This window comes from Hippopotamus amphibius, chromosome 8 (assembly GCF_030028045.1).
Source record: "Hippopotamus amphibius kiboko isolate mHipAmp2 chromosome 8, mHipAmp2.hap2, whole genome shotgun sequence".
NCBI classification, from domain to species: Eukaryota; Metazoa; Chordata; class Mammalia; order Artiodactyla; family Hippopotamidae; genus Hippopotamus; species Hippopotamus amphibius.
In genome coordinates this window covers 84,429,665-84,455,181 of record NC_080193.1, presented here as the reverse complement: position 1 = coordinate 84,455,181, position 25,517 = coordinate 84,429,665, and the positions used below count along the sequence as shown (strand labels likewise).

General features: G+C 36.3%; 1 protein-coding gene across 4 annotated transcripts in view; it reads left to right on the top strand.

The window, feature by feature from the left end:
* Positions 1-23,252, top strand: part of ACSL3 (acyl-CoA synthetase long chain family member 3) — an 86,439-nt gene extending 63,187 nt beyond the window's left edge. For 3 of the 4 annotated variants that reach the window (XM_057745514.1, XM_057745515.1, XM_057745516.1), the window contains 9 exons: positions 269-392; positions 628-699; positions 2,281-2,420; positions 9,088-9,260; positions 11,846-11,920; positions 13,258-13,449; positions 14,721-14,835; positions 16,247-16,404; positions 21,161-23,252. In XM_057745514.1, coding sequence (XP_057601497.1) covers positions 269-392; positions 628-699; positions 2,281-2,420; positions 9,088-9,260; positions 11,846-11,920; positions 13,258-13,449; positions 14,721-14,835; positions 16,247-16,404; positions 21,161-21,318 — 1,207 coding nt within the window. In that variant the 3' untranslated portion in view covers positions 21,319-23,252. The remainder of the gene's footprint in view (positions 1-268; positions 393-627; positions 700-2,280; positions 2,421-9,087; positions 9,261-11,845; positions 11,921-13,257; positions 13,450-14,720; positions 14,836-16,246; positions 16,405-21,160) is intronic. The other variant, XR_009055087.1, reaches the window with a different exon arrangement.
* The last annotated feature ends 2,265 nt before the right edge of the window (positions 23,253-25,517 follow it).

Genomic DNA, 25,517 nt, shown 5'->3' with positions numbered 1-25,517 from the left:
GCGCCTTCCAGGAAGACTGGGAACGGTGGCCATGTCCTTAGAGTGTCTGTCTCCTCAGCTTTAGGTTGAGCTGTACTGTAGTTCTTTTCCTCTGGCACCCCCAGCGTCTCTCTCTCTCTCACACACACACATATACACACGCAGGCACGCGCACATGCAAGGAGACCACATGGAGCTCTGTGGGCCCTTTAAGGCTTGCTTCCGTTGCAGTCACTTTTCACAGAAACAGCACCTGACTGTTGCTTCCTTTATCTCCCTTTTCTCTTAGGGAGAAAGATACTTACGTTGGGTATTTGCCTCTGGCCCATGTTTTAGAACTAAGTGCTGAGCTTGTTTGCCTTTCTCATGGATGCCGCATTGGCTACTCTTCACCACAGACTTTAGCAGATCAGGTAAATTAATTTCTGTGATTTGAGATACTAAAAAATATCATAATTTAACACAATTTTCATTCAGTATGACTATATTGCAAGGATGACAGTTAATCATTCTAAAGGAAGTTGCCTTTTAAGTGCTATTTAGAGTATAAGTGAATTAAAATGATGAATTTGTAATGTGCTTTTTAAGAGTTTCATTGAATGTTTAAAATAAGGATCACTTTATATAGATCACTTTTTCTCTCTATAGTCTTCAAAAATAAAAAAAGGAAGCAAAGGGGATACATCTATATTGAAACCAACACTGATGGCAGCTGTCCCGGTAAGAATCAGCCATTAATCGATATTGAGTGCTAACAAAGCATCTATAGAACATAAATGCTAGTGGAAAAGATATTGTTGACAAGGTAGTTCATGTAGGATTTATTCCTTATTCATTATCCATTTTACCTTGAGCTCTACAGTATTTATTCAGTCTTGTTTTATCTTTTTTTTGTTTATTAAGCAATCAACTTAGTTTCAGCTTCCATACGATATTATCAGCTCCTTTCCCTACAAAGCTTCTTGCTCAGATCATTTTTGTGATATCCATTTGCTATTGGTAGAAACCTAAAACCCAGCAGGAGATAGGAGGAAAGGCTAGAGATCACCTCCTTCTAAGCAAATCATATCTCCCGAGTCCTCAGGGAAAGTCTGGCCAAGACACCGAAGAAGAAAAAAAAAAAAAGAAAAGTGACAGAGTGCTACTTTGAATTACCCTAGAAGCACTATGCATCGTAATACCAGGCATAGGGAGGGGCCTGGGAATAAGATCAGTAGAAATGGGACAGCAATGATTTTCTCTCCCCTTAGTGTAAAAAAATTTTTTTAAGCTCTGTATTGGAATGTAATTGCTTTACCCTCTCATACCAGTTTTTGAGGTACACCAAAGTGAAGCAGCTGTATTTATACATATATCCCCATATCCCCTCCGTCCCGCGACTCCCTCCCACCCTCCCTATCCTGGCCCTCTAAGGCATCACCCATCATCGAATTGAGCTGCCTTTGTTATACAGCAACTTCCCGCTAGCTATCTGTTTTACAGTTGGTAGTGTGTATATGTCTATGCTACTCTCTTACTTCGTCCCAGCTTCCCCTTCCCCTTAGTGTAAATTTTACGAGGCTTTCTGATTTTGTTTGAAAGTGTTGGAAATAATGATTGGATACCGAGTGTTCACATTTAGGCATAATTACATAGTTATTCCAAAGTCAAATATAAATGACCAGTAATTTTAAAGTTTCAGTAGATATGTAGTTTCCTTAGTAGTATTTCTTTTAAGTTTTTAGTTCACATAAATGTTAAGTATAATTGAAAGTTGTAGAGAGAAACTACTTAAAGTCATGAAAGTATATGTCATAGTAATAGGCATAGCAAGCACAATGCAGTGCAAACAAGGACATTTTACATGGGTCCAACACTAAAAGTCAAACAAGCGACCAAAATAACCCCATGGTCTTTCTGTGAGCACAGGATGTAGTACTTTATATCTTTATAAGGTAAAATTATGAGAATTGTAAAAACCATTTCATATAGTTGTTCATTTATTTAGTTTAGTTTTTAGTTCAGAAAAAATAAAATAAATAAGCAAAGCAGTGTAAAGAATTAGTAATGGCATATTACTGACCTAAGGTTTTAACCCCCCCACTTTTGTTTTTTTTAAATAACCCACTAGCTTCTATTAAAAATTACTTTTACAGTAATCTCATTTTTAAACAAATTGTGGCTCTATTTTAAAAGTTTGTTCTTGACAGAATGTATCTTTTAAAATGCCTCTATTGATGGAAATAGTTATCTGATGTTAAGATTTTAAATAAGGCAGCTGATAGCATTATTGACTGTATTAACTCATTTTTATACATCTAGGAAATCATGGATCGGATCTACAAAAATGTCATGAATAAAGTGAATGAAATGAGTAGTTTTCAACGCAATCTGTTTATTTTCGCCTATAATTACAAAATGGAACAGATTTCAAAAGGGCATAGTACTCCGCTGTGTGACAGGTAAGGGAAGGCTCTCCCTCTCCTTGATAATTTGATCATTTTGCTCACAGTAGTGCAGTGAGTTGAGATAGTTATAAGAAAAAAATTATCTTAAAAAGTCAGAGGGACTCAAAAAAATCCATCTTGCTTAACAATATGAGCAATTAAAAACAAATTACAATGTTATTTGAAAAAAAATTTTACTGTATTAATAGTGTGCTTATATCTTCTGTAGGCACTTATATGATTTTAATTATTTAGAGAAGTCGTTTCTCTCTGCTTTTAAATTTATTTCAAAATGAAAATAAAATGGCAACCAAGTATGATTAAATGTTTTACGTTTAAAGTGTTAAATGAGGTTTACCACAGACCTGTCCCCACCCCCCTCCCGTCCCCAAGGAGCTAATAGAATAAGTAGATTTTAACTATAAAGCAGTTTAGAAATTAGAAAGTAAAAGTATGACATTCAAATTATTTTTTATGGGAATATTAATATAGTTTTCAGAAATTTTCCATTATTTAAAACTTTATAATTTTTCTTCCTGCCTTACTTTTACTGATCTTTCCAGTGAGATATAGAATTGTTTTGTAATGCCTACATATACATATATATATATATATATATATATATATATATATATATATATATATATTTTTTTTTTTGGTAACAATTGCCTCTTGGTCTTTGCCTTTTTCAAAGTTATTAAAATGCAGAACAAAACCCTCCCCCCTTTTTCATGAAGGTGGTAAGCAGTCTTATTTTTTTATTTTTTTTATATTTTAGAAAGTGAATTATTTTTCTTTTTCGTGTGGGGTGTTTACATGGTATATATAGCGTCGTGTTTTTTTTGTTTGTTTTTTGTTTTTGTTTTCTAATTTATTTATTATTTTTTTTTGAGGTACACCAAGTTCAATCATCTGTATTTATACACATATTCCCATATTCCTTCCCTCCCTTGACTCCCCCCCACCCTCCCGTCCCAGTCCTCTAAGGCATCATCCATCCTCGAGTTGAGCTCCCCTGGTTATACAGCAACTTCCCACTGGCTATGTATTTTACAGTTGGTAGTATATATATGTCTATGCTACTCTCTCACTTCGTCTCAGCTTCCCCTTCACCCCCCGCCCCCCCAAACCTCGAGTTCTCCAGTCCATTCTCTGCATCTGTGTCCTTGTTCTTGTCCTGTCACGGAGTTCATCAGTACCATTTTTAGATTCCGTATATGTGAGTTAGCATACAATATTTGTCTTTCTCTTTCTGACTTACTTCACTCTGTATGACAGACTCTAGGTCTGTCTACCTCATTACATATAGCTCCATCTCATTCCTTTTTATGGCTGAGTAATATTCCATTGTATATATGTACCACAGCTTCTTTATCCATTCATCTGTTGATGGGCATTTAGGTTGCTTCCATGTCCTGGCTATTGTAAATAGTGCTTCAGTAAACATTATGGTACACGTTTCTTTTGGGATTATGGTTTTCTTTGGGTATATGCCCAGGAGTGGGATTACTGGATCATATGGTAGATCTATTTTTAGTTTTTGGAGGAACCTCCAAACTGTTTTCCATAGTGGCTGTACCAACTTACATTCCCACCAACAGTGCAGGAGACTTCCCTTTTCTCCACACCCTCTCCAGCATTTGTTGTTTCCAGATTTTGTGATGATGACCATTCTGATCCGTGTGAGGTGATAGCTCATTGTGGCTTTGACTTGCATTTCTCTGATGATGAGTGATGTTGAGCATCTTTTCATGTGTTTGTTGGCCATCTGTATGTCTTCTTTGGAGAAATGTCTATTTAGGTCTTCTGCCCATTTGTGGATTGGGTTATTTGCTTTTTTGATATTAAGCTTCATGAGCTGCTTGTATATTTTGGAGGTTAATCCTTTGTCCGTTGTTTTGTTGGCAACTTTTTTTTCCCATTCTGAGGGTTGCCTTCTAGTCTTGTTTATGGTTTCTTTCGCTGTGCAAAAGCTTTTAAGTTTCATGAGGTCCCATTTGTTTATTCTTGATTTTATTTCCATGATTCTAGGAGGTGGGTCAAAAAGGATCTTGCTTTGATGGATGTCCTAGAGTGTTCTGCCTATGTTTTCCTCTGGGAGTTTTATAGTGTCTGGCCTTCTGTGTAGGTCTTTAATCCATTTGGAGTTTATTTTTGTGTGTGGTGTTAGAAAGTGTTCTAATTTCATTCTTTTACATGTTGCTGTCCAATTGTCCCAGCACCACTTATTGAAGAGGCTGTCTTTTTTCCATTGTATATTCTTGCCTCCTTTGTCAAAGATAAGGTGCCCATATGTGTTTGGGCTTACTTCTGAGTTCTCTATTCTATTCCATTGATCTTCCTTTCTATTTTTGTGCCAGTACCATACTGTCTTGATCACTATGGCCTTGTACTATAGTTTGAAGTCAGGAAGCCTGATTCCACCAACTCCATTTTTCCTTCTCAAGATTGCTTTGGCTATTTGGGGTCTTTTGTGTTTCCATACAAATCGTAAGATTTCTTGCTCTAGTTCTGTGAAAAATGCCATTGGTAATTTGATCGGGATTGCATTGAATCTGTAAATTGCTTTGGGTAGTACAGTCATTTTCACAATGTTGATTCTTGCAATCCAGGAACATGGTATGTCCCTCCATCTGTTTGCGTCGTCTTTGATTTCTTTCATCAGTGTCTTAAAGTTTTCTGCATACAGATCTTTTGCCTCCTTAGGCAGGTTTATTCCTAGGTATTTGATTCTTTTTATTGCAATGGTGAATGGGAGAGTTTCCTTAATTTCTCTTTCTGGTCTTCCGTTGTTAGTGTATAGGAATGCAAGAGATTTCTGTGCATTAATTCTGTATCCTGCTACTTTACTAAACTCATCAATTAGTGCTAGCAGTTTTCTGGTAGTCTTTAGGGTTTTCTATATATAATATCATGTCATCTGCAAAGAGTGACAATTTTACTTCTTCTTTTCCAATTTGGATTCCTTTTATTTCTTTTTCTTCTCTGATTGCTGTGGCTAACACTTCCAAAACTATGTTGAATAATAATGGTGAGAGTGGACACCCTTGTCTTGTTCCTGTTCTTAGAGGGAATTCTTACAGTTTTTCCCCATTGAGAATGATGTTGGCTTTTGGTTTCTCATATATGGCTTTTATTATGTTGAGGTAATTTCCTTCTGTGCCCATTTTCTGGAGAGCTTTTATCATAAATGGATGTTGAATTTTGTCAGAAGCTTTTTCTGCATCTATTGAGATGATCATATGGTTTTTATCCTTCACTTTGTTGATATGATGTATCACATTGATTGATTTACATATATTAAACAATCCGTGCATCCCAGGGATAAACCCCACTTGATCATGATGTATGATTTTTTTAATGTGCTGTAGGAGTCTGTTAGCTAATATTTTGTTGAGGATTTTTGCATCTATATTCATCAGTGATATTGGTCTGTAATGTTCTTTTTTTGTGACATCTTTGCCTGGTTTTGGTATCAGGGTGATGGTGGCCTCGTAGAATGAGTTTGAGAGTGTTCCTCCTTCTGAAATATTTTGGAAGAGTTTGAGAAGGATAGGTAGCTCTTCTCGAAATGTTTGATAGAATTCGCCCGTGAATCCATCTGGCCCAGGGCTTTTGTTTGTTGGGAGATTTTTAATCACGGCCTCAGTTTCCATATTTGTGATTGGTCTGTTCATGGTTTCTATTTCTTCCTGGTTCAGTCTTGGAAGATTGTATTTTTCTAAGAATTGATCCATTTCTTCCAGGTTATCCAATTTATTGGCATATAGTTGCTTGTAGTAGTCTCTCATGATCTTTTGTATTTCTGTGGTGTCCATTGTTACTTCTCCTTTTTCATTTCTAATTCTGTTGATTTGTATCTTCTCCCTTTTTTTCTTGATGAGTCTGGCTAATGGTTTATCAATTTTGTTAATCTTCTCAAAGAACCAGCTTTTAGTTTTATTAATTTTTGCTATTGCTTCCTTCCTTTTTTTTTCATTTATTTCTGCGCTGATCTTTATTATTTCTTTCATTCTGCTCACTTTGGGGTTTCTTTGTTCTTCTTTTTCTAATTGTTTGAGGTGTAAGGTTAGGTTGTTTATTCGATCTTTTTCTTGTTTCTTAAGGTAGGACTGTATTGCTATAAAATTCCCTCTTAGAACTGCTTTTGCTGCATCTCATAGGTTTTGGGTTGTTGTGTTTTCATTGTCATTTGTTTCTAGATATTTTTTGATTTCCTCTTTGATTTCTTTAGTGATATCTTGGTTGTTAAGAGTGAATTGTTTAGCCTCCATGTGTTTGTCTTTTTTGCAGTTTTTTTCCTGTAATTGATATCTAGTCTCATGGCGTTGTGGTCTGAGAAGATGCTTGATATGATTTCAATTTTCTTGAATTTGCCGAGGTTTGATTTGTGACCCAAGATGTGATCTATCCTGGAAAATGTTCCATGTGCACTTGAGAAGAAAGTGTATTTTGTCATTTTTGGATGGAATGTCCTATAAATATCAATTAAGTCGAGGTGGTCTAATGTGTCATTTAAAGCTTGTGTGTCCTTATTTATTTTCTGTTTGGATGATCTGTCCATTGATGTAAGTGAGGTGTTCAAGTCTCCCAGTATTATTGTGTTACTGTCGATATCCCCTTTTATGGCTGTTAGCATTTGCCTTATGTATTGAGGTGCTCCTATGTTGGGGGCATAGATATTTATCATTGTGATATGTTCTTCTTGAATGGATTCCTTGATCATTATGTAGTGTCCTTCCTTGTCTCTTATAATGTCTTTACTTTCAAGTCTAATTTGTCTGATATGAGTATTGCTACTCCAGCTTTCTTTTGACTTCCATGTGCATGGAATATCTTTTTCCATCACTTTACTTTCAGTCTATATGTATCCCTTGGTCTGAAGTGGGTTTCTTGTAGGCAACATATAGAAGCATCTTGTTTTTGTATCCCTTCAGCCAGTCTGTGTCTTTTGGTTGGAGCATTTAATCCATTTACATTTAAGGTGATTATTGACATGTGTGTTCCTATTACCATTTTCTTAATTGTTTTGGGTTTGTCTTTGCAGGTGTTTTCCTTTTCTTGTGTTTCCTACCTAAAGAAGTTCCTTTAGCACTTGTTGTAAGGCTGGTTTGGTGGTGCTGAATTCTCTTAACTTTTGCTTGTCTGGAAAGCTTTTGATTTCTCCCTCAAATCTGAATGAGATTCCTGCTGGGTAGAGTATTCTTGGCTGTAGGTTTCTCTCTTTCAGGACTTTCAATATATCCTGCCATTGCCTTCTGGCCTGCAGAGTTTCTGTAGAGAGGTCAGCTGTTATCCTTATGGGTTTTCCCTTATATGTTATTTATTGCTTTTCTCTTGCTGCTTTTAATATTTTTTCTTTGTGTTTAATTGTTGTTAGCTTGATTAATATGTGTCCCGGTGTATTTCTCCTTGGGTTTATTCTGTATGGGACTCTCTGTGCTTCTTGGACTTGGCTAATTATTTCCTTTCCTATGTTGGGGAAGTTTTCCACTATGACCTCTTCAAATATTTTCTCAGACCCTTTCTTTTTTTCTTCTTCTTCTGGGATGCCTATAATTCGAATGTTGTTACGCTTAATGTTATCAGTGAGGTCTCTGAGACTGCCTTCTATTCTTTTTATTCTTTTATCTTTTTCCTGCTCTGTGGCAGTTATTTCCCCCATTCTATCTTCCAACTCACTTATTCGTTCTTCTGCCTCAGTCATTCTGCTGGTTATGGCATCTAGAGTATTTTTAATCTCAGTTATTTTGTTATCCATTGCTGTTTGTTTTTCTGAGTTCTTATACTTTCTCTGTTTTGTTATCGCAATCTTTTAAATTAGTGTATTTTCAGAAACATTTCTGTTAGATGTTTGAATTTTCTTTTTTTAATTTACACGATACTTCAACTTGAATTAGTGAAATTTTAAAGAATTAAATTGCTGTATACAAATATGTATACATTTCCAATGAAGTAAGCTAACGCAAAAAAAATAATTTGCTTTTACTACTAAATTTTATGAAGATACAATAGGATTATTCAGTATTAATATAATATGTATTACATAATGATATAAAACTAATTGCTCTGGCCATAAGCAAGGGTTTTCCATTACTATACAAAATTATACCTGACAATTGTGAATTCAAATATTGCTTGAAGTTCTTAAGAGAAAATCACGTGTTCTTGGTTGAATAAACTTGGTTGAATAAACATTTAGATTTTAGTAGTGGGTCAAGAAAATCTCTTAAATTGGCTTTATGGCTTTGGATAAGTCAGTTAATCTCAACGTCTCATACAGGCAGACCTTGTTTTATTACGCTTTTCTTTATTACATTTTACAGATACTGTTTTTTTTTTTACAAATGGAAGGTTGTGGCAACCCTGTATTGTCAGATGGTTAGCATTTGTTAGCAATAAAGTATTTTTTAATTAAGGTATGTACATTGCTTTTTAGACATAATGCTATTGCACACTTAATAGACTACAATATAGTATAAACAAAATTTTTGTATGCACTGGGGAACCAAAAAAATCATGTGACTTGCCTTACTGCAGTATTCTGTCTATTGTGGTGATGTGGAACTGAACCCTAAAGATCTTTGAGGTGCGCTTGTGTATCAAAATTGGGAGATTAATCTAAATGATTTGGAAAATCCCATTCAGCTTTAAAATTCTGTGATTGATTGATTTTTTTTAGCTTTATTTTCCGGAAAGTTCGAAGATTGCTAGGTGGAAATACCCGGCTTCTTTTGTGTGGAGGCGCTCCACTTTCTGCAACCACACAGCGATTCATGAACATCTGTTTTTGCTGTCCTGTTGGTCAGGGATATGGACTCACTGAATCTTGTGGGGCTGGAACAATTACAGAAGGTTAGTGTTGTCCACAAAGTGGTGTGTCCAGTAGAGGCTGGGGTGCAACTCCAAGCACCTTTCGGTATGGGTTGTTTTTTGCAAATATATAGAAGAGCAGTTAAAATATTTGTATAAATCCCAAATAGTGTGATTACAGTAAGCCCCCTACACTTGAACGAGTTCCATTCTGAGAGCACTTTGGTAGGTCCAGTTTGTTCATAAGTCCAACAGAGTTAGCCTTGGTACCCAGCTAACGCAGTTGGATGCGTAGTACTGTACTGTAGTAGGTTTATAATACTTTTCACACAAATAATTCATGAAAAACAAACACAAAAAATAAGACTCTTTAATCTTATAGTACAGTGCCTTGAAAAGTACAGTAGTACCAGCTACATCACTGCTGCATTTATGCTTGCTTCCGGACATCCTGGACTTGTAATAAAGATACTGTACTACTGTACTCTATACCGTACTGTACAGTAAAGTACACAAAAGCACAACAACTTGTAGAGGACGCATGCACGTGACAATGTATGCCAGACACATGAACTAACTTATGTCACTGGACATTCGCACCTTTGAAAGTTTGCAACTTGAAGGTTCATATTAGGGGACTTACAGTATTGATATCAGTTTTTAGAAATGTATTAGGTTTATCTAATTGTCAGTAATTCATCTAGAGGAGTTTTTAATTTTTTAATGTTAAACTATGATATGTAGTATTAAAAACTACTTAGCATTCTAGAAAAGGTGGTTTGGTAACAAGCATTGGCTGCATTGTGTACATTTATCATTTTATATCAGTTATTAAATTTCTTTTTATGTAGGAAAATTAATGTGTTTTGTCTAGTTGTTTAGGTATGTTTATTAAGGCTCAAATTCAGAAATGTTTATTGGGGTGGGTGGTCTGTGTTAAGTGCAACGCAAAACTAGATTCTGGTCTCAAGAATCTAATTTCTGGAGTTTATCACAGTGATGCGGTTGAGGGGGCAGTCCATTACCCAAGTGGTTCCCAGATGACTATCGTAGTGCCTCACGTGCACTTTTGTGGAAGAAAGTTACTTTGTTCTCCAGTGCTAGAAAAAACTATGCTTCTGCTTTGTATTTTCTAGATACTGATAGACACTTAAACCCCTTGACTTTCCATTTTCCCCTATTTACCTTGAGTGCTTTTGTGTAGCATTTTATGCTGTTGCGGAAATCGAATTGGTCTGTCGAGAAACCAAGCACCACGTTCGGAGGTTTGGAGAACTCGGGTTTATTAAGCCTGCAGTCCCAGACGAGCTAATGCTCTAAAGTTCTGGGGCCCCGAGCTCAGGGTGAGCTTTACTTTTATAGGGGTCAGTGCACATAGTTACAGTTAGCATTGGTTGATTGGTTACCTGGTTACTATAGGTTACAGGAGTTACAGAGCACAGGAGTTGCTATGGGTTATGTGCAGGGGGTTTCCAAACAGAAACTTGCAGGAGCAGAACATTCCATACTTATCAGAACATCTTAAGGTTACAATTGATTGCTAGGTCATCTTGTTCTTATCTCAGTGCAGCAAGCAGATTTTACAGAAGCAGAGCAAGCATGAAGTTATTTCTAGCTGAGTGCAAACTTTTAATTTTCCTCTTCAGTGCCAGGTTTATCCTGCATTATTTTTGTATTTTTTAGTTTTCAGTTACGTTCTCTGTATTTTATATATTTTTGGAAGCTGCTTCTAAGTCTTGTTTTGCAGAAAATAAGCAATCTTAAAAACATGCATATTCAGTTCCTGAGGAGCCTTAATTTCTTCCATTTTTAAGGTTTCCATTGGATGTGTGATTAATCAGTTACAGTTTATGTTGTAAATAAGTCTGTAAAGCATTAAATATCAACCTTTTATTTCTGATATTTGAATGCTCTTTGAAGAGGAAACATAATGCAGTAGTAATTCATAACAGTGGTGGGTTCTTTTCCCAGATCCTTGAGAGTCAACAATCTTAATCTCCAGCCTGTCCTCTGAACTCTTATTGTATGAATTTATCAAAAGATAGGGTGTGGTAGCATAAGGTGATGTGAGGAGAGCTTCAGAGGTCTCACTTTGAAATAGTGGTACATGGGGATAGATTGGAGAGGTTATTTGTACTACAAAGCTGTTAAATCTGTCTAGGAAGAAAGTGGAATAGGCGTAAACCATTGTGCTCCTTTATCCTTTAAGATAGAGAAGACAAACTCATGAACCAGGCAGCTACTTAAATGAGTGAAATGGGCCCTGGTGTAAGGCAATGTGATGGTAAGGAATCTGGGGAAACTGGAGCAGGCCTTCACAGTCTGTTAGGGGCTACAGTTGTTGCTGTGCTGGAAATGTGGGCCCATTGTTCTTGGCAATTCCATACTCTTATGTAAAATAAAATGTCTTGATTTTTAAATGTCTATAACCAATTCAGATTAAAAAGCAAAACAAAACACCTCAGTGTGGGCTACACAGCTTGGTTCGCCAGTGTGCTACTTCTGCTTTTAAGGGTTCTCTGGGGATATCTAAGCTTTGGGATAAATCATCTTTTTTTGTAATTTAAAAAAAATGAAGCAATTTATTACCTACTGTAATCAAATACTTTTTTTCATTTGCATCTTAGTGTGGGACTACAATACTGGCAGAGTGGGAGCACCATTAATTTGCTGTGAAATCAAATTAAAGAACTGGGAGGAAGGTAATAACCTATTTTAATCACAGAGCATTAATGTTAAACTTTAAAATTAGAATTGTGCTTCATTTCCTTCCTTATTTTAGAATATAAAACCACCCACAAGTGCTTACCTTTTTTTTTTTTTTTTAATTTATTATTTATGGCTGCACGGGGGCTTTCGCTAGTTGTGGAGAGTGGGAGCTACTCTTCATTGTCGTGCACGGGCTTCTCTTTGTGGAGCATGGGCTCTAGGTATGCAGGCTTCAGTAGTTGTGGCACATGGACTCAGTAGTTGTGGCACACGGGCTTTGTTGCTACATGGCATGTGGGATCTTCCCAGACTAGGGCTCAAACCCATGTCCCCTGCATTGGCAGGCGGATTCTTAACCACTGTGCCACCAGGGAAGTCCACAAGTGCTTACTTTTGTCCTTTATAATAAAAGTATCTTATCTGGAGCCATATGAATGCATTTCTTTTGCTTTTTTCAAAGATGATTTTGAAGAATTATAATAGTTTTTATTTGCTTTTTTTATTACATAACTGCAAATAAGAACTAGGGAAAAAACTTGAGAAATGTGCTAAATGAATAATGCCCATAAATTACTAATGATCACATTTTGTAGAAACAAAGTCATAAAATTTAGTTCTGTGAAACTGAAGATTTTTGCCTATTTTTCCTTTTTTTCTTTCTCTTTTCCACAGGGCTTCAACCCAAAATTATCACAAGGAAATTTTTACTATAATTACATAAAAATCTATTGTTCATGCCATTTAAATACTAGTCACTTTTTAAAAATTTTATTTGACCCTGTTAATATACTTATTATCAATGATTTGTTTGGATGCATTTTTATATAAAGAGATTCTAAGGCTTGGGTGTCATTTTTTAGCAGAACTAGTGAAAATGTTTAATAAGCTTAAGCTTGGAACCATTCTGAAATTATCTGTAAGGAATGAATCTTCTAAATATATAGTAATTTGATTTTCATACAGAGATCTCAAAATACACGTTTAACACTTTTATCAGTTGATTAGTATATTTAAGAATCTCTACAGAATCCTTAAGGGAATATGACCTGTGTACTACGTATGTAATTATTTTATACAGTAGATGTAGGGTTTTTGAGGTTTTTTCCTTGGATTAGTAGTTTGAAAGCGGAAGTGCTATGGTTAAGCAACTGAAAATTTGCAACTAGTTTTGATGAATTTTGTTCATAGTGTCTGCCTTATTTCCTTTGGGAAACCCTAATTGGATCAAAATCAGATGTCTCTGTTTAGAAACTGATAGTTTCAAATATTCACATGATGTGTGCAGGGATAAAAATATTGAATTAATTCTAAATTATTCTCTGTTTATTAGGTGGATACTTTAATACCGATAAACCACATCCCAGGGGTGAAATTCTTATTGGTGGGCAAAATGTGACAATGGGATACTACAAAAATGAAGCAAAAACAAAAGCTGATTTTTTTGAAGATGAAAATGGACAGAGGTGGCTCTGTACTGGAGATATTGGAGAGTTTGATCCTGATGGTTGTTTAAAGATTATTGGTGAGCCAACTAATACTTTTTTCCTTTAAGTGAATGTTTCTGAAATAGCTTTTCAAAAGAGAGACTATATATTTAGAGAAGCTGTGTAATAGTGTAAGAATTCATCTTTATGTAAGGTTGGTATGGTCTCTGTTGCATCATCCCTGGAATATAAAAATGTACAATAGGGACTGTGTGGAATTTATAAGGCTTGGCATATTACGCGGTCTTTAGGATCTGTTCAACAGCAGTGGTGTTTTTAATTACTACTAGATAATCCTTAAAGAGTCCAGTTCTTAGTAGGGAATATTCATTTTTGTGAATTCTTTGGTGTCTAGAGGTTATTGGACAGGGCTCTTTCCTGTCAGAACCATGTCCTTCCCTTGCCTGTGAGAACTAAGGAAGGCCTGGCAGCTCAGTACTAGGACCCACGGGTGAAAAATACCTTCCCTGCTTCTGCTCCTAGGTTCTCTCTCTCAGTTTACGGCACTTCTATCCCAGTTGTGCCATCTAGACACTGGCAGGAGGTGAGAGCCTCTTCAACCAGTTCCACATATCTAACCCTTATCCCACTGCTTTACCTTATGAAGCCTCCCTCAAGATCATTCTTTTTTGTCTGTCCCTCTTTCTGTGATCGTAGGTCAGGCCTGTACCTTTCTGTTGCTATGCTTACCTCTGTAGAATGCACACTCTCGCTGCCACCACGTGATTACTGAACCCCCGTCTCACTGGCTGCTTTCCTGCTGAAACCTTTATTCCTCCTTTATGCTGCAGTAATTCAAGCTGGCACATCTCTCTTCTTTGCCAGTGCTCTTCCACTTGGTTACTGCTCAGTCTTACCTCAAGACCCAGCTCACGCCTCACTTGCAGAAATTCTTTCAAAATCAGCAGGTTGGAGAGTGTTAACACTTAGTACTACCATATTATATTGAAGTAATATGTTTTTTCATTCTGCTTCTCTTCAGGTAGAATGTGAGCTTTCAGATGGCATTGAGTGTATTCTTGACCTTTCTGGTATTAATGTATACCAGGAAGATAATCTGTTCAGCAGAACATACCTGTTCAGCCCTGATGATGGGGTCCCTTAGTCAGAAGCTAATTTTTTAAAAGAATATATTTAGTAATACAAAAATAAGGGCCTAATTTTGTTATGTGTTTTTAATTTTAGCATAACTATTATAATGAACTCAATTGATAGCAGATTACTTAGGGAATGGCCAATATTTGTATGTGTTAAAGGTATATTAATAGTATTCTCCCATGTGCCCCCTCCTGGCCTTGTTTTTGCACAGATCGTAAAAAGGACCTTGTAAAACTACAGGCAGGAGAATATGTTTCTCTTGGGAAAGTAGAGGCAGCTTTGAAGAATCTCTCACTAATAGATAACATTTGTGCATATGCAAACAGGTAAGAAAGTAGAATTTATGCTACTTTTACTTAAAACATTTTGTGTGCTATTGGCCTTTCCTTTCTATGCCAATCTTCTTTGTAAAATTATACCAAGAACTCTTCCTTCTTATTTGTTGTCTCTGTGAATGACCTCTTCTCATTACAGCCGTTAGCTGGTTCTTTCCTTGTGATGCTCCTCTCCTTATCTTCCTCTGTCCCTGTTTTCTAAGTCTCAACGAAGTGTCCTTGTGATAGGAAGGTGAAGAAAATAAAATCTTGCTTCCTGCTGCCTTGGTACCTCTAGCTACGTGTCCCTCTGCACAGGGAAGCATCCCACAACCAGTCCGGGGGAGAGAGGAGTAAAGAAGGAAGTTGTGGGTGGGGTTAGAGAGCAGTGCTCTGCTCAGTTCTTATTATCTCCATCTCAATTTGAGCCTGCTTGAGACCCTAGCCAGGGCTGAGGGCTTCTGTTCCCCCTTAAGGTATGCTAAGCCTTGGGTTACGTAGCATCTCTAGCCCATGATGATATAGAGGCAACTGGGAAGGAGAGTTTAAAGTTAAAATGCCAGAAATGCACTCTTGGCAAAGGTGTTGGAATTTCAGATTCGCACTCTGATTACATTTTTCGTAACAGTATTGTATGTGGCAGTCATTCTCCAGTGTTAATGATTGGCTGCTTTGTGGCCCACCTAGGAACCTTACTACAGCAGTTGACATAATGCTTATTGTGAAAAAATAAAATCTGGTATTAGAAGAACCAATTTAGAAATAGACTGAGGTACAGCCCACTTTAAAGGTTCACTACATTGATTTATAAATGATTCTGCCCTTTGTTAGTCATGAAGTGTTTTCTTTAGTGATGCTACAGTTCTGGATTTTCTTAAGTGATATTAACCAGAGCTATCCTCCTCCTGATGCTGCTGCCATCTCTTAGGTTGCTACCTTCAGTGGGCATACTCATAGTTCCCGTAGAACACAAATTCTCGAGATGATAAAAGAAAAAATATGTATAATCACATTACTTTGATTTGTTGCCAAATTTTTTTATAAAGTTTCATATTTACATTAGCTTTTATTTTTGTTCAGTCTATTGATGTGAATTACTGATTTTTAAAAGATTAATTTTCTAATTTTATAATTGTCTTTTTTAAAAGCATAATTCATAGTAGTTATACATAGTTGAAATTTATCATGAAATGTCAGAATAAGTTTATTTAGCAATAAATTCTGCCAGAGCCCTGGAGCGTGTTATGAATCAGTAAGTAAAATTGGCTGTTGCATGAAATAAGTGTGGCAGTACCAAATATGCCCCATGCACGTTCTTTAAAATAGGAAAGAGTTGATTCCTAAATGTCAGTGGGATCCGTAACCGCAATTAACATGGTATGCCAGTTAGTGCCTTCACTAAGTTATGCTTTATGTATTCCAGTTATCATTCTTATGTCATTGGATTTGTTGTGCCAAATCAAAAGGAACTAACAGAACTAGCACAAAAGAAAGGACTTAAAGGGACTTGGGAGGAGCTGTGTAACAGTCGTGAAATGGAAAATGAGGTACTTAAAGTGCTTTCTGAAGCTGCTATTTCAGGTGAGTGAGTGTTCAGCTGGTTCTGAGTACTGCGATGGGAAGAGAGTACATATTTATCCTGTTTTTGTTACAAGGGCTTAGGTTACATTTCCTGCTCAGAAATCAGTCATATTTTCCTACCATTAGTAGGAGAAGAACATACGTATCAGTCCCCATTCAAGCCCCTCTAGGGACACAAAGATCATCCACACCCACCACTGATGTACATGTATCAGAATGTTCTCTTCTCGGCAGCTTCTGTTTTCTGGGTTGGCCTTTTCTCCCCTCTTCTCAGCTCTGCTTCCTGGACACCCCAGCCCACAGTGAACTGTCCAAGACTTTTCTACACTGTTAGCCTGCTGGTAGTTGGTTGAACTCATATGTCCTCTACCCCTTTTTGTGTGTGTGCGTTGGGGGGTGGGCGCAAAGAGACTTAGTTTAATATTGTTGGTTTCATAAAACAGCCATACCTTCTGAGTCATCAGTGTTATGTATAATACAAGTATGCATTTTTATTTGTCTTAAATGTTATTCAAGACTATTTAAAATATAAACTGCATTTAATCAGATGAATTCATTCTGAACCTTTACTTCAGCAGTAATTATGTTTTATAGTATGTCAGCTTGAAGATAGTTCCAACTTTTCTAGGTAACTTAAAATCCTTGGTCTGATGCTAAATTGAGTTAATTAATGGATATTAAATTAGAAACCTATATAATTTCTAAGGTGGAATATTGAAACAATAATTAAGCGTAATTTAAAATTTTTATACTTCCTTGCTTTATTTTTAAATTTTATGTATATGTTAACAGCTCTGAGATATAATTCACATACCAAACTCGCCCATTTAATGTATACAATTAAATAGTTTTTTAGTATATCCACAGAGCTGTGCAGTTACCGTCATCCATTTTGGAACATTGTCATCATCTCAAAAAGAAATAGTGTGTCTATTAACAGTCACTCCCCATCTTACCTCAAACCTCCTCGACCTTGGGAACCATGAATCTTTCTGTTTCTATAGATTGCCTGTTCTGGAGATTTTGTATAAGTAGAACCGTATAATATATGGGTTTTTGTGACTGGTTTCTTTTCTTTCTTCCTTCCTTCCTTCCTTTCTTTCTTTCATTTTATTGGCTGTGTTAGGTCTTTGTTGCTGCACACTGGCTTTCTCTAGTTGCGGTGAGTGGGGGCTACTCTTCATTGTTGTGCGTGGGCTCTTCTTTGTGGTGGCCTCTCTTGTTGAGGAGCATGGGCTCTAGGCGTGTGGGCTTCAGTAGTTGTGGCACATGGGCTCAATAGTTGTGGCTCACGGGCTCTAGAGCGCAGGCTCAATAGTTGTGGTGGCATGTGGTATCTTCCAGGGGCAGGGATCGAACCTGTGTCCCCTGCATTGGCAGGTGGATTCTTAACCATTGCACCACCTAGGAAGTCCCTGACAGGCTTCTTTTAAAATAAATTTTTTTTTATAACTTTATATGTTTACTTATTTATTGGTTGTGTTGGGTCTTTGTTGGTGCACAAGGGCTTTCTCTAGTTGTGGCGAGTGGTGGTGCATGGGCTTCTTATTGCAGTGGCTTCTCTTGTTGCGGAGCACAGGCTCTAGGCATGTGGGCTTAAGTAGTTGCGGCACATGGGCTCAATAGTTGTGGCTCACAGGCTCTAGAGCACAGGCTGAATAGTTGTGGCGCCCGGGCTTAGCTGCTCTGCAGCATGTGGGATCTTCCTGGAGCAGGGATCGAACCCATGTCCCCTGCATTGGCAGGCAGTTTCTTAACCACTGTGCCACCTAGGAAGTCCTGTTATTGGTTTCTTTCATCCATGTTTCTTGTCGTAGCATGTATCAACACTTCATCCCCTTCTGTTGCCAAGTAGTATTTTGTTATCCATTCATCAGTTGGCACCTGGGTTGTTTCCACTTTTGGCTGTTAATGAATAATGTTGCTGTGAACAGTCGTACACAAGTTTTTGTGTGAATATACTTACTTATTTCTGTTGGCTAGATACCTAGGAGTAGAATTGCTGGGGCTCTGCTAACCTTATGTTGAACCTTTTGAGGAACTACCAGGCTATTTTCCAGGATAATTTTTCTAAATATTTTCCAGACTATTTTTAAAAATGGTGGCACCATTTTACATTCCCGCTAATGTTGTATGAGGGTTCAGTTTCCCCACATCCTTCCCAACACTTGTTATTGTTCATCCTTTTAATTTTAGCCATCCTGGTCATTGTGAAGTGGCCTCTCATTGTGGCTTTAATTTGTATTTCAAATGGTGGTTTATGATGTTGAGCATATTTTCATGTACTTATGGCCATTGTACGTCTTTTCTGGAGAAATGGCTGCTTAGGTTCTTTGCCCATTTTTAAGTGAGGTTGTCTTTTTATTATTGATTAGTATAAGTCTTTATAGATTCTAGATGCAAATCCATTATCAGATATGTGATTTGTAAATATTTTCTCCCATTCTGTGGGTCGTGTTTTTACTTTCTTGATGGTATCCTTTAAAGCACAACAGTTGTAATTTTTATAAGATAGTTTCCTTTTTTCTTCTGTTGCTTGTGCTTTTGGTGTCACATCTGAGAAACCGTTGCCTAATCCAAGTTACAAAGAAATAGTCCTTTGTTTTCTTCCAAGAGTTTTATAATAAGTTTTAGCCCTTATATTTGGGTCCTTAATCCATTTTGAGTTGATTTTTATATATGATGTGAAGAAGGGATCCAACTTCATTTTTAAGCAAAATCTATATTAGGTTTACACCAGAGAAACAGAATCAATAGGTTAAATACAGTAAGAAACTTATTGTAGGGAATTGGTTTACATGATTATTGGGGTCTTGCTAGACAGAGTTGGAAATCTGTAGGACAGACTGTTAAAAAGGTGCACTGGAACTCCTATGCACGAGTCAAAGCCCCTGTCTGCAGGCAGAATTGCTCCTTGTTTGGGGGTGCCTCAGCTATACTCTTAAGGCCCTTCAATGGACTTAGTCTTCTCTACAAAACCACTTTCAAAGCAACACCTAGATTGGTATTTAATTGAATAACTGGGAACTCTCACCTTGCTCAGACAATGCATAGAACTATCACAGTCCACCCATTGTCAGCTTGGCACCCAAGTACATTTCCTGAAACCATAGTTAATTTCCTAGTAAAGACAGTAACAAGGTCAGACTGTCACCCAACATTATACAGCTGTCCTGCATGCAACTGAAAATACATTAACCTTTTCCCCAGAAGTGAATGCAAACCCCTTGAGTGATTTTTTTTCTTATTCTTCTTTGATATCCTAGAACTTAAATACAAAGTTAACTTATTAATATATTATGATAAGAGAATAGGAGGGAAAAAAACAAAAATATTTGCTTAACATATATACAGACATATTCACAACAAAATAAGGAAGGAAATACTCATACTTATTAGCATAGTCCCCATTTCTGCAACTGGTCATGTGCTTGTAGCTGTGTTCATTTTTCTAAAACCTGGTCTAGATGATATCACTGTACCTAACATCATTTAGAGTCAGGTCATAGAGTGCAGTGTTGAGCATTTAACAGCTGAGCGTGGGCTTCCAGTGCTTCCAGTCTGGGTCTTCCCCACATCTTAGTGGTGTCAGACTCCTGCCCCTTAAGTCCTGTGGTCCCCACCTTATTGCTTTTTCTCATAGTGGTTTTTCCTCTTAGAAACCACTCCTGAAATATTTTTAATCTTTGAGGAATAAAACTTTGTTATTTCTGTTTATTTTTACAGGTTAGAGTTAATGTATCAGTTATGTTCCCAAGGCACTTTCCTTTAATTCAGTTCTTTTAAAATATATACATTATTATGGCTAGGTGTTTACCTGCTTCCTGATAGTATACCAGTTGAGAGCAGAAACTATTCACTTTTGTATTTAAAAAGAATGTTTAGTAAAGCACTTTACACAGTAATTTTTTGCTGGTAAATATTTGTTAAATGAGTGCCGGAAAAGTAAATCAGTCTTATTAAGGCAATGTGTTTCTTCAAAACTACATCTCTTCCCCCCACTCCACCAGTCCTTCCACTGTCAAGGCTTTACTTGGTATCAGGCAGTGTGCAAGGAGCACAGTAGTGAGCAGACACTCTTCTTCAGAGGTCATGGCCCGTATCATGGCTCAGGGACAAGATTATGTTTAAACTGTATTATTTCTCAATTTTTTTAAATACATTTTTTTAAAATAACTTTTTTTATAAATTCAAAGAATTTATAAAATAAATTTTTAAAAATAAATTCAAAGAAAATAAAATAGATATAAGGTAAAAAGTGACATTTCCTTTTCCTTTTCCTTCATCCTGGATCCTAGCCCCTAGAGGTATATGGTTTATTTTGATGTGTATCCTTGTCCTACACATCTAGTTGCATGTAAGTTTAACTAGTATTGAAAAGCAAAACGAAACAAAACTTTTTTTAAACCTAATAATATATTGCAAATATCTTTACATACTCATACCAGACAGCTCTAACTCATTTTTAATGACTGAATTGTGTACATTTGATGCCTGTATCATTGTTTATCCAGTTCATTCTATTGATGTACATATAGATTTTCTCAAGTTTTTTGCTATTACAATTCTCATACGTATCTGTTTTTTATTTCTAGTATTTCTGAGGGATAGGTTGCTTAGAAGTGAGATCTGTGAGCTGTTGGTTGTGCATTTTGATGGGTGCTCAAAGACTGAGGATATTAAATTGCTTGCTAAGAATTTTAATTGTGTATCTTTCATGACTTTGCATCTACATTTTTTTCCCCTACCATCTCAGCAAGTCTGGAAAAGTTTGAAATTCCAGTAAAAATTCGTTTGAGCCCTGAGCCATGGACCCCTGAAACTGGTCTGGTGACGGATGCCTTCAAGCTGAAACGCAAAGAGCTTAAAACACATTACCAGGCGGACATTGAGCGAATGTATGGAAGAAAATAATTATTCTCTTTCAGCATCAGTTTGCTGCAGGGAGCTCAGATCAAATAGGAAAATACTTGAAATGCATGTCTCAAACTGTGAGGCAGACTCCATTTCTCATATTAAACCTAAACTGTTATTTCTCATGACATCACCATTTTTAACTGACAGGATTAGTAAAATAGTAAGACAGCAAACTTGTGTCTGTCTCTTCTTTCTTCCCCTCCTGCAATTTACTTTACCACCTAGGACTGCACTCGTCAGCATGAGGACTTTTTTGAATCATATTGGGGAGTAGTGATTTTAAAACCTCAAGTTTTTAAACATGATTTATATGTTCTGTATTGTATAATGTTCAGTTTGTAACTTTTTAAAGTTTGGATGTATAGAGGGATAAATAGGAAATATAAGAATTGGTTATTTGGGGGGCTTTTTTACTTACAGTATTTAAAAATGAGAGGGTATGGATGTGAAATTATGTAAATTTCATTCAAATGCTTATGAATCAAATCACTGTTGAACAAAAGATTTGTTGCTGTGTAATTATTGTCTTGTATGCATTTGAGAGAAATAAATATACCCATACTTATGTTTTAAGAAATTGAGACCTTGTGAATATATGCCTGACAGTGTCTTCTTTATGTATTTATTTTTTCTTAGGAAAAAAAATGAAGTTTGGTTGGTCCTTCATGAAACAAAATAGCAATAGAGGGTTATGGTTTCATAGTAAAGAGGAAAACACAGCAGGGGTAGCACCAGTGGATCATTCATCTCTAGTAGCTTGCCATCAAAATATCCAGAGTCTTCTGGTTAGCTGTGGAAACTAAGAAACTAAACTTTTAGAATTGGAAATGATTCTAAAAGGTAAGGTAGAATTTGAAAGAAAGTAGAAGGATGGAAAGTTATTCTTTATTTCATTGACTGTATGTACATTAAGTTGTCTGTGTTTATGACATATTAATCATGGGAAATTATTCTATCCCACTCTACTTTTAGTCTAGCTGTTTAATGACATATCTCATTTCAAAATTAAGATTATTTTCTTGGATAGTTTGCACTGGGTGTGTGCATCAGCCACTGTCAGTGTCTGTTGGTACTTATTAAAAAAGCACCTTATCTTTTCTACCATAACCTTTCTATACTAGAAAATAAAGTAATTAGGAATGCTTCTAATAATAGCATTCTTACTACGGTACATGAGAATTTAACTTCATAATGAGGTGAGTTAAGATTTTAAATTTTGGTATGGAAATTATTTGTGATTCTAAAAATATTATACATAGTAAGACTTTTCATATGTATCACTTGTCTGTTGTTTGGCTGTTATTAAGGCTAATATTGCACCAGTTAAGATGTGTTCAGGTTAGGATGTAAAAAACTCATAGGTACCATGTTTTTCATGTCATAGCAGTTATTTTCTTGCTTTCTCAGTTATTTCAGGCGCCAAAAATGCAAAACAAAACAAAAATACATATGTATGAAAAGATACGAAAGTAGATCTGTGTAGGATAGTGCGAGTGTTGAGGACCTGGAGCCCTATAGTTTTTGGTCATATCATGAACACATCGTATTTGGAGATACTGCAATATGGTGTTTTTTGTTTTAAACTTTTCTTGTATTCTTGTATATATTTGTATTATGTTTTGAATACTTTTCTTGTCATAGTTTAAATATTCACAGAGTTTGGAAAAACTGCCAAGAAGAAGTAAAAATAGGAAAAATTAAATGGAACCTCTCGAAAATGTTGAGATCTAAAAATTAAAGTCACCTTGGGTGGAGAGAATTTGTTTCTGATGCTTTATCTTTAGAATAATTAATTGCTTTCAAATGACGTTTGGAAAGTAGAAAAAACGGTTCAGTGCTTCAAAAGGAGAGAGCAGTATAACTGTGACTTGAAATAGTGGCAGATGAATATGTAGCTTATCACTGATTCAGAATGAAAGTTGTTTCTAAGACTGGCTTAATCTTACATTTTTATTAGTCCTCCCCCCCTTTTTTTAATAGTTCCTTTTATTCCTAAAAATATCAGATGTCAGGTGTGAGATGCCACAGCAGAATATGAAATTAAATAAGTAGAATCCCCTTTCCAATTTCTAATCCAAACCATCCTTAGTGGCTTGAAAAATAGTATGTTTTAATATTATCCTTTCGAAAAAAAAAGTTGATTTGAAAAAAGTTGATTTGAAAAAAAAAAAACTAATTTGATTATAAGAAAAATACTGATTTAACCAGGAGATACTTGGAGGGAAACTTTCAGGAATTTCACAGTAAATTGATAAATCTAATTAATACACGCATCTGAAAATAGACTATAGATTCTGAAAGAATGTGTTCTGAGAACTGTTGTTTTCTGGAAGTAAGCTATATGAAGAATTCTTGAATCTCTCCTATAACAGTAATCAGGTAGATCAGTGGCCACCTCCATCCTGTTCCCCACCCCTTCCCTCTCCCCACATCCCCACTCCCCCTGCTGGCATTTCTTAGCCTAAACTTCATTAGAAAGTTTTTACGGACAGCAGAACAAAACTGAAAGTGTTAGCTACTTTCTAAATACTACTTTGTTTTTAAGTAATGGATTTGATATCCATGATCTGTAAAGCTTGCAGTTTTTCAGCAATGTTTAAAAATAATCTGGAATAGCTTTGCTTCCAAAATACACAAGATTTTACAGTTTTTCAATACTTATTCCCTGTGATACAGCTTTAAAACTTAATAAATCTGTGTGGGTTCTTTTGTAAGAATTATGTACATTATGAATTCTTACATAATTATGTAAGAATTATGTTTTTAAGGGAGATGCACTTTTAAACAGTGTACATATTTGACTACACTGAAATGTAATGTATCCTTTCTATACTTAAAATTGGTTATTCACTGTGAATTCATTTTCAGTATATCCTTGGTTATTGCTGTTTCTGCCTGAAGGACTGTACATCAGAAAGAAGCAACGTAGCTACTACATGGTGTGAACTATTTATTTGTGAACTTGACGTGAAGTTTGAAGAATAAAGATATGTAAAAACTGTTTCTGATATTAAAACTCAATATTTTGTTTTTCCAAAGAAAAGCTCTCTCCATAAAGTCAAACTTAATTGACATTCCTGAAATACTCACTGAAAAAGCAGTTAGGGGAATTGTCTTTCTTGGCCTAGCAATCCATTTGAAGGGAGACTTTGTGGGAGAAGTTCTGTTCCTGAGGAACTTCCTTTGCTAGTATTCTGTCCTCACTTGCCCTGAGCTGCCTGAGTGCCTCCCTCCCTGTCCTCCCTTGGGTTTTTATCACCACTGTCCGGTAAGTCAGTGGTGATAGAAGGTTTTCTGCGTGTAAAACATTCACACAGCATGGAGTCTTGAATAGAGATGATAAATCAAAATTTGGCATTAGAATTTGTGGGGTAAAGGCAGGGTGGCAGCAGTAACACATCCAGATTTTGTGCCAGTGTTGAATTGTGGGGTCATGGGAGGAAGCTTCCTCTCCTGCCTGCTATCTCAGAAATCGACCCCTCCCTGCCTTCAGCTCCCGTTCGGGTTGGTTTCTGGAGGTATGTACCTTAATACTAATCTGAATTTTTATAAAAGTAGGTCTTTGCATGTAATCTTGTAACTGTAACAAAACATCTGGCAGGTTCAGGGTTTGTTTTGTTTGAATCAGTTTAAAAATATTACTGTGCCTAATTTCTGTCATCTACTTTGCTCAGATTATTAAACATAGGTAGTGTAATATTTCTACCTTACGAAATACACCTGTAATTTTAGGATGTTGTCATGGAAAGGTTTTTCTGACAGAAGTGTATAAAAACAGCAGGCTATATACCAGTGTAGCCTGTTTTAAGTAATGAAAATATGTTATCGTCAATCTGGATTGCCCCCAAACACTCCTGTCTCAGATTCCCTTCTTATGGGCACCCATGCTGGCATGCATGCTACAAGCTCATGCCTGTTTAGAAATCACCTCTCGCCCCAGGGCCTTGACATGGGACTGAGTGGCTGTTCATTAACTTTGAGTGGATCAAAGTGTTAAAATTATAACGATGGATATGTGTGTCCACATTTAGTGTTACATGCATTTTTCTTGTCAGTTCAGACTTTTAAAAACACTCTTCACCAAACCCTTTCCCTTCAGTGCCCTTTTTTTAAACTGATACTTTGAATACTGTTCAGTTTGGTGGGATTCATTCAGAAGCAACTTCTCCCATTTGGTGGGGGTTCAGCCTGGGCTG